Genomic DNA, 21,024 nt, shown 5'->3' with positions numbered 1-21,024 from the left:
AAATCAGCCATTAAAAATAAAAATAAAAAGTGGTGTAAACGACACCTGACAGTTATTTTGAAGCGTGTAGTCGCCATGTACAACCTTGTATTGTACTACTGCCCTATTACTGTATTTCATCACCCGTCTGCACAAGAGCCATTCACACACACGTCCCCATCACTTTTTAAAAGCCTAATTTGTTAACACGGTTCTGGGGAAAAAAAATAAAAAAAAGCTTGCTCTAATAAAAGTTCAGTGACAAATAAAAACTGCTTTGATAAAAGGTTTATTTGCACACTAAGAAAACATGCAGTACAATTTAAATATAAAACAAATGTGCATTGTACAAATAAAGTTACAAAAGCTAACCAAAAACAATTACTGCATTATATTTCATTATCTTCTAATATTTTGAAAAGTCACCTGACTTTTGTGTTTCCTTTTACATAAATAGACATTCCACCAGAAATTGGTGCAGAAAATTTCACCAGAATGCAGAAAATAACGTGTTTAATGCTCAACATCTACCGGGGAAGGACCCTCAGACCACCCACTCATACATTTCTGCATTATTTATTCTGAAATGGTATTGAAATATCTGGTCTTGTTCTCGTGACCTGAATATTGAGCATCGTGAGCGAAAAGTGTAATCTGCACACCGCTAATGCGTCCCCACCACCTTTCAACACAAAGTGACGCCCTTGCTGTATGAATGTAAATACACACAAACAAAAAAACTAAACTGAGCAATAAAAAGAAGAGACATTTATAGACAAAACATCAAAATCTTTAATGAAGGGTGGGGGGTGGGGGGCATTGTACAAAGGGTGAGACTGTAGCAAGCGTACCACTGGTAGTCACAGGAGCAATCTGGAGAATACTGGACACATCCAAGCACTCAGCAGAGCAACGCGCCACCTTAACAGCTAACCAGCAATACTCAACTGCTACACAACTGCGCCTAGTGCACAAAAAAATAAAAAAATACAAGCAGGATTAGGATAAAAAATAATATTCATAAGGAACAAAAACACCAGAGTCCTGTAAAATTAAACATTCAAGCAGATGCCTTAAAATCCTCTGACTGTTACATCACGGGTCCATATGCAGGTACACTGAACATGTTTAGACACAGGAGTTAAAATGATCTGCTGTCCCCCGTCCAACAAAAAGACACCCTGAGCTGCGGGAATTATAAAGACTGCAAGGAGGCAGATAACATGACGTCTGAGGGATTACTTCAGTTTAACAAAATGTTCATTATGCGATAACGGTAATATGAGCAAAGTTGGTAAAAAGCTGGTGTGGATGTTTTTTTTTTGTTTTTTTAAATCTCATGCTGAACAAACAAAAAGCCCTGATGTGTCCAACTGTCCTGACTTTGTGTGTTAACGCCACAGGCCTGTATCATGAAGCGAGATTAAATCGGTTAGCCGGCAAACTTTGGCTTCAAATCACCAGGATACAGCGTGACATGGACAATAACACAAATAACCATAAAGCAGTACTGGTATCAACAAGACCTCAGTCAGTCTAATGATTTATTTATTAGCATCACAAGATAATCATCAGTCACTACTTTGATAATTGTTTAAGTCGTGTGCCATCGATTATTCAGGATCAATGTGAGGTTTAGCAAAGCCAAAGAAAGCCAGACCGCGTTCTCTCGCGTCTTGATGCAGGCCTTGTGGAGAAGAACTTAAAAAGGGGAGCAATCTAAACGTGAACATTACTTTATATATGTTTATTATCCCGTGTGATCGTTACAAAAAGCAGGTCAGAACAGATTGACCGGATTATTAAAATCATAAACATCTCATGAAGAACAAATAAAAATCACAGCACATCAGTGAAATGGAACAAAAAAAAAAAAAAAAAAAAGCCCTTCTGTGGCCAAATTAATTAAAACAAAGCAAAGCATGGAAGACACAATAATAACCTTTGACAGCAGGACACTGTTGCTCGCGTGGGATCCAGTCTGGAACATGATGTTCTGAAGTCTTCACCTGGAAACTGTCAAAAGAGGAACAGTTAGGATCTTTTCATTACTTGGTAAACGGGCTTTGCAAATCCCCCCCAGAACACATTATGTCGCCTCGGACTGATACCACTCAGCTGGCTTCAATTAAAACTGATTTTAATGTAACATTTAGATCCAAAGAAATTGATTATTAGAATTAACTCATATCCTAATTTCAACTTCTGGCTGTAATCACACCGGACACCACTTGTTTTTTTAAGCCATGCATTTTATTCGCTTTCAATCGGTATTATTTGTGCATTTTGTGCCTTCATTAGAAGGCAGAAAATTATAGTGGGGGTGCATGTGCAACAAAAGGTCCTCCACTGCAGAGAAGTTTTAACATTTATTCCATAAAACTTAATAGCCGCTAGGGCCGGACGATTTCACCAAAAATCTAAATCACGATTAATTGAACATTTCATCTGGATTACGATTATTGAACGCTACATATTTCACTGACAAGGTTTGTACTGTAAATATGTTAAATTGCGCTTTGCTAGCTTCCTCTCCTCTTTCATCAGGACATCTACGTGACGGGTGCCGTTATCAGAGCAGCGGAGTCAGCAAGCGAATGACAGAGCGAGCGGCAGGAAGTGACGCTGAAAGCGAGCGAGGAGTAAATGTTCAGTGTAGGTCACAGAGTTTCTCAGCTTTTCAAATCTTTTTCAGGTTGTAAAGTAAATAACTGTGATTTGGGGACAAATCAAAGACATCTTGGGCTATGGACACTTGTGATGGGCATTTTCAGTATTTTCTGAGAGACCAAACGATTAAACAAACATAAATCAGCAGATTAAATTGATAAAGATAAGAGTGCAGCCCGACTCACAAGCCCATGTTTCACTACAAGATTTAAATCAGGACACTGAATAACTGAGCCCTGTAGCTGCAATAATCATTGATCAGGAAGCAATTTAGATAATTCAAAAGATGACAAAGGCGGGGAATTTAAAACGACTTGAGCTTTGGTAAATAATTGATGTGTGCCAGACCACAATCAGTAAAACTACTGAATTGCTTCACGAGGCTGGCGCCTTTCCAGGAACTCCTATCGACATGTTACACACCGACTAACAGCATTAATTTACTCTTAAGGCCTATCTGATGACGGCCTTCACTAAATTCTTAAAAAAAAAAAAATGTTTTAATTGGAGACGTATTGAAAATGTGGTACAAAAATAGGAACAAACAAAGTGGGACTGACATGGGAGTAGAGTTGGACAAACCTCAGCGCCCCCCGTCCTGGAGGACAGCTTTATGTCCAGTGGGCGGACAGACAGACGTACCTCAACACCAAACCCCAACTCTGACTGCCTCCACCCTGCCGCACAGAAACCCTCACCAGCAGCAGGCGGCCCGTGGGCAGCTCACCACACACCTTCTAACTGCTCATACTGCCTCAGCTCTGCTCAAACTCCACTTTAGCAAACAGGATGCCGCAGCTTGGGAAGGAGAAAATTCCAGATTGGGTTTACCGTCAGAACTGTTCTCTTAAAAAAACACTTCTTAGTATTCAGTGAAAATTATGAGCTTGTATGACAGAAAATGAAACTATGCAAATCGTTCTCACTCCTGAGTCCTCACACATGGACGCACCGGGAAGCCCCTTAGAGTCATAGTGCATCACTGGTGTAGCGTGGTTTCAGTGATCGTTTCCAGTGTGAAAAAAACTCTATGCTTTTTTATCTTACCCCTAAACCTAACCAAAAACTTTGTGGCGCCTAAACCTAACCAAAAACTTTGTGGCGCCTAAACCTAACCAAAAACTTTGTGGCGCCTAAACCTTTTTCCCCAATGTTAACTAGAAGACCTTTTTAAAAAGTTGCATATTTATTGTTGCTAACTCGACCACGGAGCTCTACACATCCAAAACAACGCTAAAGGGGTACCCATGTTGTCAATAAGTGACGCCAAGGGGTCTTGACCAAGCGTCCACATGTGACGAGATGGGAGTGAGATTGTGTTGCAGTTCAAGTTTGCAGGGAGGGGAAAAGACTCCCACTGTGTATCTTTACAGGGGATAATAAAAAATAGATTTGTTAATGAGTAAACCAAGATTTTAGTTTTAAGAGCCAACTGGTCCAGCTCTAAAATAATCTTCATAATGATGAATACCTTCTGAATTGGCTGCTTAAGGGAGTAAACTTACCAGCTACAGCCAAATTTAAACTAGACCATGTCTCACCGTGGGACTAACAGAAACACAACAGACACTGGAAACAACAAAGTTCTTACTGCCTGTGCAACAGCAACAACTCACCTCCTGCTGACATGCTGAGCTCTACGGGGTTTCGCCTCCATTTTCTGCCGCCGTCTTCGGTGGGCTTTTAGACATCGACCGGGACCCTCTTTTGGAGGAAGGGGTGCGGCTTCTGGATCTGGACTTGGACTTGGATTTGGATTTAGACTTTGACTTGGATTTGGACTGGCCCCTGGATCTAGATCTGGAACGAGATGGGGACTTGGCAGCGGCCTTCTTGTTCCTGGGAGAATGAGACTTTGATCGGGAGTAGGACCGGGACCTGGATCTGCTGTAGCGGGACCGGCTTCGGGAACGAGAGCGGCTCCTGCTGCGGGATCGGCTGCGTCTTCTGTGTCTCGGACTGGGGGAAGAGCTGAATACATTCAGTGCGTTGAGTTATCATTGAAAATATCAAAAGCAGCAGCACTGAACTGAGGAAAATATGACCTGCAATAGCAGCCATGAATGGACTATTTTGAACCAGAAAAATAAATATAAATTATATATATTACACACACACACATTAAATGTGTTTTTGAATTAAAGGATTAAAGATACTATATCCTAAAGAATACCAACTAAAAAAGCTTCTGTTATTGAAAAAGTCTTATAGAAACAAGCAGCCGCGATCCAAAACAGGAAGAGGCTGAAACGTAACAAAATTACTGCAAGAAAAGTTCTCATTTAAAGTTATGGAACCTCGTGTTTTCCCGGTTAGGTCTGGTTAAGAACGGGGGAAATCTGAGATGTTAAAGTTGTGTTAACATACTCACACCACGCCGAAAAGCTTTGTTTGCTGTACTGGATCTGTGCAGGATCGTAAAAGCTACTTGTGTAATGTGTATTGCTCAATAGACCGAGGCCACCTAGAATAGGCAAATTTTTGAATGGAGTCTGGCGAGTGATCACGTCCGTTACGTTACAGCTAAAAAGGGCTATCCAGGTAGCTATAACGAGCTTATCTTACCTTCTGCTTCGGCGTCCATGGCCGCCATGCCTCCTTGTTGGCCCTCCTCGCCGCCCTCCACCACCGCCGCCGCCGCCGCTCCCGTGGTGGGAATCCGGGGGTCTTCCGTACCGGGCCATCTGGACCCGCAGCTCCCGCCCATCGAGGAGCGCGCCGTCCATGGCGTCCATCGCGTCCTCGGCGTCCCTTTTGTCGTGGAAGCGCACAAACGCGAATCCGCGGCTCTCCTTCGTGTAGCGGTCCCGGGGGATGTACACGTCCCCGACCCGGCCGTACTTCTCGAACACGCGTCTCAGGGTCTCGGGCGAGGTTCGGTACGTTAAGTTGTCCACTTTGAGGGAAGTCATGCCGTCGACGTCTGGCGGAGGCCTACCGTAATTCATGGCCATTCTCCCGCGAGGCCTTGCAGCCTTCCTGAAAACAGTTTATATCGCGGCTACGACGGAGCCTACCTGCCTTCACAAGTCCGCACACAAACGCGAGGGGGTAATTCAAACCGAATCGTCTTGCCTGTATGGGGTTTGAAAGGGCTGCACAATCGTAAAAGATGCGTGGCTGCTTCCCGCACAAACCCGCCTCGCCTGAAACGACTGCGACTGCTCCGAAAACCAGCGAGGTAAACTTCTTCCTCTTCTACGGGATTAGACGCTGCCCCGCTTCCTGTTTGCCGCACTGGCGCCGCCTGGTGGATTCACTATTTCTTCCTCCGCCGTTTGTTGTTCACGTTTTCTCTCATTTTTTCTTCTAAGGATGTAATATTACTATGACAACGGTAAGGCCAAGTCTCTAATTTCGTGATTAATGTGATTAATTAATTAATTATTTTCATTCATAAGCAGACATTCTTAGGATCTCATCCCCTCTATTTTTGGCCGAGTTTAAGTCACTTCACAAATCCCCTTTCCCTGAGAAACAATAAGAGAAGCAACAGATTTATAAAATGTATTTGATGAGCTTCTTTGATACCATAACACTATTACTTTATCCTTCATCTATTGTCACTGTAGAATGAATTTACCCCTTTTGTATCCTGAATTTGTTCATTTCTTCACTTTTTCTACAGTTGTAAGCTCTCCGATGAGGATCAGAGAGTTTGTTTATGTTCGTCCTTTTCGTGTATGTATTTATATGGTATGTACTGGCTCTCTGATATTGTGTTGTGTATCCTGTATTTGTCTGGCTGTTGTTGTAATGATGAATAAAGTTTGTAAATCAAAAATGCCAATAACACTTGACTATATCCTTTTAGGTTATCCAGTACTCTGTACGTATTCCATCAGATTATTCATTTTGTTCCAGCTATCCACAGTACACAGTACACAGATTAAAAAACAGTTTCTCCAGTTAATTTTTACTCAGTTTTCCCATAATAAGCTCAAGATAATAAAAGATTTCTTAAAGATAATTTCAGTATGGTTTTCAGGGTTATGAGTTTGATCCTCGCTTAAGACCAATGAATCTCTTAATAACAACTTTTCTGAAGAGGATAGTAAAAAACACACAAAAAAAGAAAAAAAATCCATTGAGAGCAGGATTTAAACACAAACCTTGGATTATGAGTGCAGTGCTCTACAACTAGGCCAGCCAGTGACACCTATCTGAAATTCTCCTAAAGAAATGCTCCTGCCGACCCGTGTATTTAGCTTTGGTTTGATATATCGAGATCACGAGAAAATTATGCCGTTATCACGAAAAAATGGAGTAAAACATTTTTTTTGAATCGATGGCCGCTTAGGGCTTCTGTAGAGATCAACCATGTGGCTGGATGACATATTGATGGACATACATTAAAATTCACAATAGTAATTTCCTCTGCCATAGATTTAAATTCATCTGCAAAGATTGTTTTGACCCTTCTTGCTGTTTCCATGGTGGATTTACTTTAACTGCGTTTTGACAATAAAAACACCAACACGCAAACAAAACAAAACGCTTTTTATTTTATTTACTGTGCGGGGAGGTATTATTTGGCACTGTTTCATTAGTTTGAATGCATGTATTAATAGTTTTTTTGTATTCAGGTGTTGGCTGTGGCCGAAAAGTCTTGTTTTTTGCTCAGGAAGGTTCCTCACTGAGTGAAGTGAACCGGAAGTATTTCAGTGGCAGCCATGATGGGAGCTGGTCGAATTCTCTAAAAGCTTAGTAAAGGTGCCTCAATGCTTCCTTTCATATCTCCTTTAGCATAGGGTAGACCGGACCATCCTTTATGAAAGGAAAGGAGATAAATACGTCCCACAATTCCTTGCGGTGGCAACATTTAAAGCGGTGCACGTTCTCAAACTCAAACAATAAAATCCATCAACCACATTTAGCAAAATCCCTGCAATACAGACGCACATTATGATTCTTGAATAAGACTCTCACAATTTCCTTCTTTCTTTTGGTTTGTCTTCTTTTGGCTTTGCTGTAATCTGATGCTGTTTCAACACCGTTTTAATAAAAATCACAGACAGTTAAGCCTTTTCTCTCCTTTGCCATAACTCTCTAAGATGCATATGTCTTGAACTGTCAACAATAACTGCAACATGCGAGCTGTGTTACTGGTCATGTAAAGTCTGGTCATGTAAAGTGATCAAAGTGAGGATAATGTTGCAGCGTGTAGGTTCGTGTTATGTATCACCAGCCTTCAGCACTATCATTACTTCAGTCACAAATGCTGACGCCCTTGCCTTACTGAAGGCTGGATGACCTCTAGAGTAGCCTAAATCTAATGTATTATTTCTTTGTCTTCCACACATTCATCTATTTGTGGCGACCTGCCCACATTATCAACGCTGACCGCCACGGCGTCCTGTCTTTGGTCTGACAGACCAGAGATTCTTGTTCTCCACACGCCTCCTCCTCCTCCCTCCTCATATTCCTCCTATCCCATCTCCTCCGTCAACTCCTACTGTTCCTCTTCCTTCACCTCTTCCTCCTCTCCACACTGCTCTTCCTCCTCCTCTCTGGTGTCCTACACCTCTTACTTCAGGTTTCTCTGGATCCATTGTTCCAAAACTGGATGAACTGACTCCGGCCCTTTTATCTATCTGTTGAAGCTTCTGATTGGTGTGTTGTCAGTTTTGACTGTTTGTGTTTCCACTTGGGTGTTTCCAACCTTTTTTGTAGTCCATCTTCAGAACATTGTAGTTTCGTCACTGCAGGTCACGTCAGTAACATCCGCCGTCGGATTCTCTGAGCCCCGAGATCCTCTTTTCCTAAGTCCTTCACATCTTTCCTTCACCTCATGATGTTTTCCATTGATGTCAAGGAAAGGTGGTTAGTGAAGGAGATTTTTTTTCTTACTTTTCGACCTCAGCCATTGTCTTATTTTGGACCGGAAGTAGCTTTACTTGTAGTGTTAGCTTAAAAAATATGAAACACTTATGCAATACACTATTTAGAATAAATATAGTGTTATTATCAAACTAACAAACGTATTTTAGAATGTGTTACTGCCTTTAAATGAAGTAAATTACCAAAAAATCTTTTTTTTAAAAGAGCCCGGAAGTAGAATGTAGTTCCCATGAACAGATTTAAACTAAACTGGATGGGTTTAATCAGATTCGCTGTCAGTGAGTTTCCGCTGAGCTGAGCGTTTGTAGATCGATGATTTATTGCTAGCTGGTCACAGTCAGCTGATTCATTCACATGACAACCCTGTCTAGTTTCGGTTAAGTCCTGTTTACCGGTGCTGTGAAAGTTAGTCCGGAGAATCTGTTTTACAAGACGGAAACCATCATGTTAAAGTTAGTTTAGGAACCGCACGGAGAAGATAAATGGCTAAAGAGACCCGACGTCCGTCAGAGAGCTAACTCTGTTACTGTAACACACCGAGACGGCACAAAGAGGGTTAGCTAAACTGCCTCAGCATCGTTGGTAAGTTGTTTTATTTTGCTTTTCAATCCTACAGTTGTTTTCTTAAGCTTGACGTTACACAAAAGGAAAGACACACATGTCTCTTGTCATTGTGTTGATCTTTTCCTCTTTCTTCGGTTTAATCCATCAGTTAAATGCCTCTTTGCTTATAGGAAGACTTCATATTTGCACATGTTTACGTCTTATGGCAATCCAAATCATCTAATTTATAATTCGGCATACAATTCATTAACCAAACAGCACTTATTTTAAGGCAGGCTAACTCTCTAGACCGTCATTTCTAGGCTGTCATCCACCAAAACATGCCTGGACTGGTAGCGGCGTGCGGTGGGAAACAGTTACAAAAAATATAATTTTATCTAAATAAAGTTGCTGTTGTGTAGATCTATTGTATGCCGAAGTGATAATGTATGATGTGAAAGCATAAATCTCGGGAAGGATTTGTGACTTGTCATAGTCTTTTAACTTTGTACGCGTTTGTGTTAAAACAACAAATTATTGAATTAAGTTTGGTTATAAAAAGAGGAAGCATAAGCTATTTTTCAATGAATGTTGCAGTGTGTGCATTAATGATGCTTGAATATCACACACACTTCTGATTTCCACTTCTCTTCTTCTATTCTCAGATGTGCTGTTCACTCCAGTAGATTTTTTTTGTATTAACTTCCTCAAGGAATTTACCAAAATCCTGCAAAATGACTCCAGAAGGGAAAAAGCTGGTTAACATCATTATCCTAGGCTTCGGCTTTATGTTCATGTTCACTGCTTTCCAAACATGCGGTAATATAGAGGTAGGTTGGATTTACTGAGGCACATTCCAGATTGATCGCATGTAACTTCAGATAATATACCGATCAGCCTCTTTCTTCATCTTTACAGCAAACAGTTATCAAGAGCTTCAACAGCACTGAGTTCCACGGTAGCGGGTACACAAGGTAAACTGTTTGTATCCTTTACAGCCTGTTTTCTATCTGATGCCCCAGTACACAATATATAGACTATGCAATTGTTAGCCTGAGCACATAATGCTGTAGATTCATTCATTGATGCGGACCCCGTGGCTCAGTCTGTAATCAAATCTGTTGCACTCCAAAGTCCTTGGAGGATAATTAAATCTTAGGTTAACTATTTTAGGAAAATGCTGTCCACATGTTGGCAAGAGTCTGAACCCAGACAGTGAGCCCCAAATGGCTGCCGATGGTCAGGCCTATTTAATCTTGCAAAGTTCACTCCAGTTTGCACCCGTCAGGGTTTCAGCAGGAAACATATTACAGGATCCTGCAACTCAAGCAAACGAAGTCTTAAAAAGAAACCCTCCCAAAAAATGCACCAGTTGTAGGAAGTTGTCCACGGGCTGGATAGTGTACACCAGTGGTTCTCAAAAGTTTATGCCCCCCAACCCGAGCAAAAGTGGATTTAATTTTTTAGACGATTCAGGTTAGCAAAATAACCTTGTTGGCATCGGAGCGTTTTTGTTTATTTTTCTTTCACCACATGAATCATATTCATCCTTCTTCCACGACCCCCCTGAAGTGGCCCTACGCCCCCGAAGTTTGAGAACCACTAGTGTACACATTGTCCATTACTGCACCCATTAACTGTCCCGCTATCTGTCTCTTGCAGCATGGCCATCATCTATGGCGTTTTCTCTGCATCCAACCTGATCGCCCCGTCAGTAGTAACGGTCATCGGACCGCAGCTGTCAATGTTTTTTAGTGGGCTTTTGTACAGGTAAACCAGCACTCACTAACACACCTCCTGCCCCATCTTTTTAACCCAAATTCAGGCTTCTAATGTCTCCTAATGTTGTCTTGTGCAGCGGCTACATTGCTATGTTCATTTACCCGTACACGTGGAGCTTCTACACTGCGTCTGTGTTGGTTGGAATAGGAGCAGCAGGTAAACAGACATTATCTAGTGGACTGATTTCTACCCAGGGAATACGTCTCCTCCACGTTTCCAATCTTTCCTCTTTGTGTTTTAGTCTTGTGGACTGCTCAGGGGAACGTTCTTGCCATCAACTCCACTGAAAACACAATTGGAAGAAATAGCGGCATATTTTGGGCACTGCTGCAGTTCAGGTGAAGCTTCTGTTTTGGGCCAACTTAATGGAGAACTGTGTTGTTTGGATTGTTTTTAACATCCCTCATCTCTCTGCAGCTTATTCTTTGGAAACATTTACATATACTTTGCCTGGCATGGACACACTCACATAACAGGTAGGAAGGAAGCTGTGCTTAAGAAAATCTCTCCCTCACACGTATGCGTCACAGAGTTCAGTTCCCATGCAGACTTCTCATGTGAAGTTTCATTTTAAGCATGTGACTCATGTTGTGTGTCTCAGACAAGGACCGTCAGACGGTGTTCATCTCCCTCACCGTGATCAGTCTGGTGGGTTGCTTCCTCTTCTTCTTGATCCGGAAGCCGGACCCTGAACCGGCTGCCTCTGAGGCGTCGGAGTCGCTGCTGCAGGCGGAGTCGTCCGAGAGCGGCTCCACAGCCAGGTGAGTGTTATCAGGGCTCCCATGAGTCCTGGAAAACCTGCAGTTAAGCCACTGTATTTCACTTATGAGTCTTGAACAGGTTCTGGAAAAATTCATCAAACAGTCCTGGAGAAAACATTGAGTTTTTAATGCGCAACTAAATTATTTCCATTTAAGGAACATCATACTAACATCAGTAAAGTAACAGATCTACGTGTAACATTATAGAGACTAATACGACCAGCAATACGACTTGTAAGATCTATTGGAGTGAATTGCGTCAATGGGGTAAATACCTAGGGGAAGAAGTAAGAGTTAACAAAATGGCGCCATCAAGACAAGTGAGTTGTAAGGTGATAGAGGAAGCAGAGCACAGGAAGTGCATGTTAGGGGTTAGAGGTGTTTTAAGAGGAAGTGTTCTCCGAAGAGCTTTATGAGAGCTTGTGTTTTGTTACATGAGAATATTAAGTATCATTAAAGGGGAAAGATTATGTTTGCAGCGCGACGTCCTTATGAGGCTCATACAGAGCAAAGCATGTACAAGAACTTCCTTATTTAACATCAATAAGCAGTAATTAGGAGGTTTTTGAAGGAAAACTCTTAGTTATTGGCCTAGTAGTTGTTGTAAGGCATTAATAAGTGCTTTATTATGACTGATGAAGAGGCAATATGCTACTAATATGCACACTAATAATCCAATCGGATCCATTTTTAATTATATAGCATATTTTAAAGTCCAGGTTTACAAAGTGCTGCGCAAGGAATAAAACTCAGATAAAAGCATAAAAAACACACAAACGAATGGTTCAGGAACAATTCAAAGGCAACAACAGAAGACCACACGGCCCTCTAAAAGGACGGTGGGGGCCATTTTGACCTGTGGAAGTAGCTCATTCCATAGTTCAGGGGCCTCGGCTGAAAAAGCCGATCAGTGGACCCTGAGATATAACGTGGACGGATTGTAGCCGCGGTCAGCAGTGGAGCAGTACAGGACAGGAGGCAGGTGACCTTCTGGCTGCAGATGCTGTCTTTTGTTGTCATTTTCCACATTTCTCTTTGAAACCGCTTTGATTCAGTTCAGGGACGAGCTGGAAGGTGAAAGGAAAATGTCCAGGGAGAAATGTGAGCCTGCCAAAAGGTCGAGGGACGGACAGAGTGCTTTTAAAGGTCCAACAATTCTGTACAATTGTACAGAATTTCAATATAAGATCCACAACTATGTTTTCAGTGGCGTATAAAGACGTCACATAATGAACGTTGTGTTTTTGTGAATGTTTTTATTACCTTAGAATGAGACATTTCTGTCTACATAGACCGCGGGTCCTCTTAAGGGGACGTCACCATGTTGCACCACCATGTTTCTACAGTAGCCCAAACGGACAAACTGCCATACAGAGCGCATTTCATCACTACGTTGAATATGTAGTAGTAGTCTGGTTTATTAGAAGTAAAAAAAAGAAGTCCATGTAGAGTGAACTAGATGTCTGCGTGTTGTTTATTTGCTCTGATAATGCGTATGTCGGCGCAAATGTTGATTCCACATTCCGAATTAAGAGCACATGAACACACGCAGAAGTCGGAAGAACGACTTCCCGGGAACTTGGCAAATGGGACCGCCGGAGGAGCACGTGAATGCACCGTGAGCCGCTGGTTGCAGTTAGCAACTCTCACCACCAGATGCCACTAAAACTTACACACATTTAAGATGATGCAGTAATATCAGTATCTTAATGTCTTTATGACTTTCGCCCCCTCTCTCTGCAGCCCACCTCGCCCTGGTCTCTGCTCGCAAGCTCTGGACGCTTTTGGTAAGTTTTTACTAAAACAACCTCCACTTGGAGAAAACAGAACTGGCTCACGTGTTAACACCCAACCTTTTGTTTGTTTTGCAGTTAAAGCCTGTAAAATATTTTTCACCAAAGAGATGCTGCTGCTGAGCGTCTCCATAGGATACACAGGTGGGTGAGGGGAGAATAAGTTAAGGTGTGTTGTTGCAGGTGGAAGTCAAACTAAAATGCACGCATCTGCTCTGTCAGGCTTGGAGCTCACTTTTTACAGCGGGGTTTACGGGACGTGCATCGGCGCCATGACCCGGTTTGGCCAAGATGCGAAGGGTTTAATCGGCATCTCCGGCATTTTCATCGGCATCGGCGAGATCCTGGGTGAGTCCTTTGTTCCTTCTCCTTATATATGATGCAGTCTGTCACGAGGCAGCAGCTCATTTATTTCCTCTCTCTCTCTCTCTGCTCTGTCATTGGCTAGGAGGGGGCGTGTTTGGGATGCTGAACAAGTGCAACCGGTTTGGGAGGAACCCGGTAGTGCTGCTGGGCCTCATCACTCACTTCGTCGCCTTTTACCTGATTTTCCTTAACATTGCCAGCGACGCTCCGATAGCCCCGGAGGCGGGAACAGACCTGCAGGCCTACATCACCCCCAGGTACAAAGACCACAGCCGGGGGGGTTTCACAAAGCAGGATTACCAGTTAGATCAGGATCCCTTGAGAAATTCAAGATTGTGTTACTATTGGAATCACTGAACAAATTGAAGTTTGGAGCACAGAAGTCTAAAACTAGACCAGAGAATCAGTTTTATAAAGAAGGTTTAAATAAGTCTGTTCCTCCAGGCTAGTCTTGTCCTGGTCTTGTCCTGGTCTTGTCCTGGTCTTGTCCTGGTCTTGTCCTGGTCTTGTCCTGGTCTTGTCCTGGTCTTGTCTTGGTCATGTCCTGGTCAGACTGGTCATGTCCTGGTCAGACTGGTCATGTCCTGGTCATGTCCTGGTCATGTCCTGGTCATGTCCTGGTCATGTCCTGGTCATGTCCTGGTCTTGTCCTGGTCTTGTCTTGGTCTTGTCTTGGTCATGTCCTGGTCTTGTCCTGGTCTTGTCCTGGTCATGTCCTGGTCTTGTCTTGGTCATGTCCTGGTCAGACTGGTCATGTCCTGGTCAGACTGGTCATGTCCTGGTCATGTCCTGGTCTTGTCTTGGTCATGTCCTGGTCTTGTCTTGGTCATGTCCTGGTCAGACTGGTCATGTCCTGGTCAGACTGGTCATGTCCTGGTCATGTCCTGGTCTTGTCTTGGTCATGTCCTGGTCAGACTGGTCATGTCCTGGTCAGACTGGTCATGTCCTGGTCTTGTCCTGGTCATGTCCTGGTCTTGTCTTGGTCATGTCCTGGTCAGACTGGTCATGTCCTGGTCAGACTGGTCATGTCCTGGTCTTGTCTTGGTCATGTCCTGGTCATGTCCTGGTCATGTCCTGGTCATGTCCTGGTCAGACTGGTCATGTCCTGGTCTTGTCCTGGTCTTGTCCTGGTCTTGTCCTGGTCAGACTGGTCATGTCCTGGTCTTGTCTTGGTCATGTCCTGGTCATGTCCTGGTCATGTCCTGGTCATGTCCTGGTCAGACTGGTCATGTCCTGGTCTTGTCCTGGTCTTGTCCTGGTCTTGTCCTGGTCTTGTCCTGGTCAGACTGGTCATGTCCTGGTCTTGTCCTGGTCTTGTCATGTGAGCCGTAAAAAGTAAAATTACCTACAGTCCTGTTTTGTAAATTGATTTGATCTTTGCTTGATGTCTCAGGTAAGTTTCAGATTCAGGAACGAGTAGCTCTTGAGCTTGACTTCCTCTGATGTTATGAGCGTCATGAAACTGTTTAATCCTGGTTTAGAGGTTTTCTGATGTCTGGAATCTGTTTGTTCAGACTGAGTCTGGACCCAGCTGACAGGACTTGGTTACGTAATGTGTTTTTACGCTTTGCGCTTTTGTGGCTCAGTGTCGAGGTGGCGATGCTGTGCAGCTTCTTGCTCGGTTTGGGCGACAGCTGCTTCAACACTCAGCTCCTCAGCATCATCGGCTTCACGTTCCACGACAACAGTGCCCCCGCCTTCGCTGCCTTCAAGTTCATACAGGTGAGTCCAAAGACCAATTTATACGTCTGGGTCAGATCTACGCCGCAGCCCGCGCAAAAAAACTACAGGTCACAGTGACGTTTTCTAATGAATTACTCTTTGTATAAAACCCCAAAAGAGTTTGCTGTTGTACCGGACGCCATTCACAAATGTTATGTGATGTACTTATTTTAGGGTAACGCTGAGCCTCTTGTTTCTCCCTGTCTGTTGTCAAATAAAACCATAATAGGGAAAATGTCTTTTACTCAGCCCTTCAAACCGGAACAGAAGGACCAGGTCCCTCTTTCAAAAAGACATCATTACTGTCTAATAAGCAATCCATTACTGGGAAAGATTTGTTTAAAATGTCAAGTATGTCAGAGCGGCATGTCTCAAAATGTTATCACGATAATAAAATTTATATCGGTCGATATTGATAATTATCAGGATAAATGTCAAATCATTATTTCTTTCAAGTTTAAAGTACGGCTGGACAATAAAACATAAACTTTTAATTATCGCAATATGATTTTTTTTCAAAAACAATATAACAAATGTTCAATAAATATTCAATAAATGTTTGATTTTATTCACTTGAATAATACACTAATTAGGACTTATTTTGTTTACTTTTACTCGTGCATATTTGTTGACAAAGATTTTATCATAATTGTTTTGAATGTTCTGCCTCAGATTTGTGAAGTGATCCACTGTTTGGCCTCAAGTATTAACTATAAAGACGAGTTTAAACCACAATTAACCATCTGGTTTCTTCAACTTTCCCTCAGTAGCAAAAATCAGCCTTTAAACTCAAAAGAATTAACGATTTGATACTTATCGTGATGATTATCGAAAGATATGAAACTTTTTATCGTGATAACATTTTTGCCCATATCGTCCTAGTTTAAAGTTTGATTTTTGCTCCTGAGTGAAATTTTAAGTGGATCACTTCACAAATCTGAGGCAGAACATTCAGAACTATTAAGATAAAATCTGTTTCCAACAACTATGCACGAGTAAAATTAAGTAAAATCTTTTTTTTTTTCAATCCCTTTTCCTCAACAAAATAAACATCTAAATAGAAAATTTTGCGCTAATTCGTTCATGATTCCACTGATTTAAATTAAACATTTATTGAACATTTGTTGTTTTGTTATTGAGGAAAATTATATTGTGATAATTATCGTTATTGATTTATTGTCCAGCCCTAATGTCAAGCAGAACAAAGATACTTGATCACAAACAAACTTCTAGATGTCTGTTTCTAACCATCGGTGCTACTTAGTAAAACATTATTTGCGAAGACAAAGAAGTGACTTTGACATTAACTCTTCTCTTTCTGTGGACTAGATCGTGAAACAACAATAAACTTATTTTGGAGCCGTCCCCGTACTGTTACTGTTTGGAAAGACTTTACCGCCAAATAAATCTGCTGTAAGATTTCTGTCCAAAGATGTGCTGTTTGACTTTTATGAAGTCTGCGTTTTACAACAAAAACAATCTTATATCATAAGTCTTTTTTATATAAACACAATTTCCCTTTCACAAAAGTAAATTCTGTAACAGCAAACCTCTATTAAAAGTTTTTATGAATGAAATGCAACAATACATGCAAACTATTCAGCACTCTTCAAACGAAGCCTTAAAGACGTTTTCCTCTAAACCTCTGATATATATATTTATTTATTTTGTCATTGTACTGGATTTGAATTAAAGAATATGAGCGGAAATTTTCCTCCTACACATTTCCGGCTCATCTTTCTTCTGCTACCTCAACCGGTTCAAAGGTCGTACATACCGTCTCCTCTGACGCCTGCTCTTGTTTCTGCATTTTAGTAATTTCACTAAAAGTATCTGCTGTTCGACATGCATCAGCTCCAACTCCCAACACCATCCGCTCAGTTTCAGTCGCTAATATTTGTAGCAGCCTACACCAACAAAGAAGAAGAAGAAACTCAACATGTGACACAAACGCACAAGTATAAATGCTCACGACGTGTAAATGGGCCTTTTATTGTGTAGATATTTGGAGTACAAATGTATTTTTTCGAGGACCAGTTTCCCCCCGATCTGTTGTAACGTGTTGTTGTTTCTCTGCAGTCCATCATGGCCGCTCTGGCCTTCTTCTACAGTAACTACCTGCTGCTGCACTGGCAGCTGCTCATCCTGGTCGTGGTGGGTTTTCTGGGCACCGTGACCTTCTTTGTGGCCGAGGGCCGGGCCGAGTCCAGCAAGCGAGAATCGGACTACGACAGCATCTGACGTGGCGTCTGGTGAGGATGAGGAGGGCGCAGCTGGAGCTGTTTCACCCTCCACAGCTGGGAAAAAACTCTGACACTGACACTGGGGGTATCTGCCGTCTGGGTCTGTACGAAGCCCGGCGGTGGCTGCGGGAACCAAACTTTAATCTCACTCTCAACATCTCTCTGTACTTATTCAAACAGCATGAGGAGGTACTGTGTTACACACAAGATATATCTCATTGTGGTTCATTGTTGACCCCACTTCTATTATTTTAAGCACATACATTTAAAATGTATCTGGAGAAATCATGAAAACGTGCTTCAAACAGACTTCACTGAGGTTGATAGAGGTTGGTTAATCAAATAAAAAGCGGGTCCCACTGATCGTGTCTGTGTGAAGAGATCCTGGACAATAACACTGACTTTATTGTAGGTTTTACCACAAAAACTAGCGAAATTCTGTATTTTTCTTCTCGTGAAAAGTCCCATGAAAAGACCAAAACAGCGGTGAACGATTCAGTTCCTGTGTGTGTCTCACAGCCTGATGTCTCTTCTCCCTCTGAGCCGAAGAGCTCCTTTGTTCTCTAGAAACTATTAAAACCCATCAGAGAGCCTCGCTGCTGCACTGGGTCACACGTTTCTTCACCACCGTGAACACACACTTAGTAGTAGTTTATACCGACTCGGTCCCACGCACACACCGACCTGCCGCCTCAAACACTCACTAGAGCTCCACATGTGGATTCATCCACCGCTGAAAGTAGTCCCCAACAAATGCACTATTTCCTTGTGTTTGTTTGATAGAAACTACAGCGAGCAGCTGCCCTTTTTTTTTTTTTCTTCAGTAGGAACCAATGGGCTTGGAACTAAGAGCCACAGACAGGAAGTCAGGCTGCTTGGTCTTTTCATGGGATTTGGTGACGGCATTAAAATACAATAATTCCAGCCTTGTCCTTTTAAAAGTCCCACTTCCACTCCATCTCTTGCACGAATAATGTTGCTGTTGCTCTTTATCTCACAACCTTAAACTTAACTTGTACAACAACAGATCTCAAGTCCTTTACGAGCCCAGCCCTCCTCGGATCTGCTCATCCGACAGTGACTTACATTTAAAAAAAACATTACACCAAACTGGGAACAAATCAGTTAAAAGGGAAACATTGCCACAAAACTGAACTCTTTTTCATTCGTTCATTCTGTTCTCATTCCTTCACACACTAACGTGCTCTGTCACCAGTCTAGTTGTAATAAGATCCAGATCGAGGGCGACCCGTGACTCTGCTTTCCAGGAAACTTTTCATGATTACAAGTGGGTGACTGCGTTTAGTTCAGATGAAATCACTTTGTGCCCCGAAGAAAAAGTCCTTTTCTCTTCATTACAACTTTTTCTCAGCTCCTAATAAGCGCTGGATGTTTCAAGGGTAAAAGAGGGACAACGAGATGAATGTTTAGTTTTACATTGGTGACAACAGAGAGTTTCAAGCTACTCTAGCAGCACGGCTGTATAGATGAGTGTCAGTCAAGTCGCTCCACCGCTTTGGTTCACATTTAACTATTTTTATTGGATGCACTGCGAGAAATTTGGTGCAGACATTCAATGGACTATAATCACTTTGCCGACCTTGCAAGTGGCTTAAAGTGGCCGAACAGTGATTTAGTTTTGCTAAAGCTGAGTCCCGAGAGTTAAATTAAAAACAAAAAAGGTCCAAAACAAGCATTTGTTTTTACAATTCCCATAATGCATCTTGACAACATCTTATGTTAAAGCCTCCCTGCATGGTTAATGAGTCTGTCTTTCAAACGCCACACAGCCACTTTGTAACATGGGCTTTCTGTTAAAGGTGCCCTGCGGACCTTTTCACCACTAGGAGTGCTGCAGAGCAGTGTTTTTAAGAGCGAGTCGACCATTTTGTTTGTATTAGTTGCTGTATGTGTGCGAGCATGCAGGTGCCAATAAATATGTAGCAATATGCCAACAAAAGCACTGAGGAAGAAGACTGCTAGCTCGTAAACATAGACGTAAACAACAATTAAACTCCACAGGGCACCTTTTTAAGGATTCAAGAGCCAAGCTGGGAAAGCCGTAAAGGACATTATATATCAGGCCTAAAGAAACTAACCATGACAAGTAAATGAATATAGAGAGCTTCGGCCCCATGGGACCTTATTTCGGAAAAATATGTTAGTAAATACGTTAGCTAGCTAGGTAGCCCAGCTATATTCCACACACAGATGTATCCCACTCGATGTGTTTAATCCAACGACTCCTGGTCCTTTAACCTACACAGGGAAGCTCTTTGGCGTTAGCGCAGTCATTAAGGGAAACGGTTACGACGTCACATACGCGACTTTTGGGTTTGTGGTCTTTGTTATTACGTATTTTCACAGTCTTATACTTAGTTTTACAACAAACTGCGGCTTTCTTGACTCAGAATTATATTTCAAACAAACATCATGCGTGTGATTCAGGACACTTCAAACTGGATCAAAACATTTGTTGTCTCTGGCCGTTGACTACCGTACATCATTTATTCCAAAATAAGGTCCAATGTGCGTCCATTATAATCAGTGGAGTGTCCCTTTAACTTGTTTACCTCTCTGCTTGCATATCCTCAAACAGCAAAACACCTTGACTCAGTTACCACAGTCAGTCCAGTTTTCACTGTAAAACAAACGGCGGACCTTAACTTTAACTTTTCTCACACTTTGGTTCCTTTACATCCGGCTGCTAGTGTAGCCGAAGACTCTCAGTCGTGTCCTTTTTCTTTTTAGTTTATCTGTGTTGTTGCACTTTGGTGAAGTTCCCCTCAAATCATTTCAAACGGATCTGATGCCAAACCAACACAGTGCTAAATACAGGCCTTATCAGACATGTTTGTTTACTGTGACAGTGGGAAAGGGTAACAAAGAACTATATCTTAGATGCTGTAGTCGTTTCCTTTTTGTTTAAAGTGTCAATTTATGAGTTGCAGGACATTATTCTGGTTAATTTATTGCTAAATGAAACACGAGAGGTTTGTGTTTGCTCAAGTTTTGTTTCTTGATGCAACTGCAATGGATGCAATCAATTTCAAGGATACTAAGGGAAAAATGCATGGGTGATATGAAGGTGATTTTATACTTGAATGTAGTAATTATGAATGGCACACAAACTTTTGCTTGCTTGTTTTTATTATCAATAAATATTATTTTGAACAGTAGTGTGCTGTGATTTTTAAATTAGATTACACACCTCTTGTGGGTGGTTAACATTGATATTGGTCTATTTTCTGAATATCTTTACCTCAGTATGACACAATTGTGTTTTAAAAGTTTACAACGCTGTAAATTGTACTTTTGATGTGC

The 21,024-nt window shown here is 42.0% G+C and overlaps 2 protein-coding genes across 9 annotated transcripts; one reads left to right on the top strand and one right to left on the bottom strand.

Moving 5' to 3' along the window:
• Positions 1-252: 252 nt before the first annotated feature.
• Positions 253-5,815, bottom strand: srsf2b (serine and arginine rich splicing factor 2b). Of its 8 annotated transcripts, none has more exons than XR_005443244.1 (5): positions 5,215-5,814; positions 4,266-4,620; positions 3,232-3,447; positions 1,922-1,995; positions 253-943 (listed from the first exon to the last, which is right to left on the bottom strand). XR_005443244.1 is itself a non-coding variant. In XM_038710064.1 (3 exons), the coding sequence occupies exons 1-2, from the start codon at positions 5,601-5,603 to the stop codon at positions 4,287-4,289; spliced, it is 711 nt and encodes a 236-aa protein (XP_038565992.1). In that variant the 5' UTR covers positions 5,604-5,815; the 3' UTR covers positions 253-1,995; positions 4,266-4,286. The 8 variants fall into 8 exon arrangements, 2 of the variants coding, with proteins under 2 accessions (XP_038565992.1, XP_038565991.1); XR_005443245.1 differs by having other exon boundaries at positions 3,292-3,447; XR_005443242.1 differs by having other exon boundaries at positions 1,922-3,447.
• A 3,015-nt stretch (positions 5,816-8,830) lies between these two features.
• Positions 8,831-20,879, top strand: mfsd11 (major facilitator superfamily domain containing 11). The gene is made up of 14 exons (XM_038710026.1): positions 8,831-9,072; positions 9,699-9,863; positions 9,952-10,007; positions 10,696-10,803; positions 10,892-10,971; positions 11,057-11,153; positions 11,233-11,291; positions 11,417-11,576; positions 13,320-13,363; positions 13,448-13,513; positions 13,592-13,717; positions 13,818-13,992; positions 15,322-15,457; positions 17,537-20,879. The coding sequence occupies exons 2-14, from the start codon at positions 9,768-9,770 to the stop codon at positions 17,696-17,698; spliced, it is 1,365 nt and encodes a 454-aa protein (XP_038565954.1). The 5' UTR covers positions 8,831-9,072; positions 9,699-9,767; the 3' UTR covers positions 17,699-20,879.
• The last annotated feature ends 145 nt before the right edge of the window (positions 20,880-21,024 follow it).

Source organism: Micropterus salmoides, unplaced genomic scaffold, assembly GCF_014851395.1.
Source record: "Micropterus salmoides isolate LMB-PRFRI ecotype aquatic unplaced genomic scaffold, ASM1485139v1 Ms_hic_scaffold_10, whole genome shotgun sequence".
Lineage (NCBI taxonomy): Eukaryota > Metazoa > Chordata > Actinopteri > Centrarchiformes > Centrarchidae > Micropterus > Micropterus salmoides.
Note: the sequence above shows the minus strand (reverse complement) of the source record. Positions and strands in the feature narration are given on the sequence as shown.

What these genes read in the sequence shown, in the direction of transcription:
- srsf2b (XM_038710063.1), bottom strand. Translation starts at nt 5,603, where the DNA reads ATGGCCATGAATTACGGTAGGCCTCCGCCAGACGTCGACGGCATGACT. An exon ending in CATGGACGCCGAAGCAGAAG is followed by an intron (nt 4,621 to 5,214) that starts GTAAGATAAGCT and finishes GAATGTATTCAG; the next exon opens with CTCTTCCCCCAGTCCGAGAC.
- mfsd11 (XM_038710026.1), top strand. Translation starts at nt 9,768, where the DNA reads ATGACTCCAGAAGGGAAAAAGCTGGTTAACATCATTATCCTAGGCTTC. An exon ending in CACGGTAGCGGGTACACAAG is followed by an intron (nt 10,008 to 10,695) that starts GTAAACTGTTTG and finishes TGTCTCTTGCAG; the next exon opens with CATGGCCATCATCTATGGCG. An exon ending in GCAAGCTCTGGACGCTTTTG is followed by an intron (nt 13,364 to 13,447) that starts GTAAGTTTTTAC and finishes TTTGTTTTGCAG; the next exon opens with TTAAAGCCTGTAAAATATTT.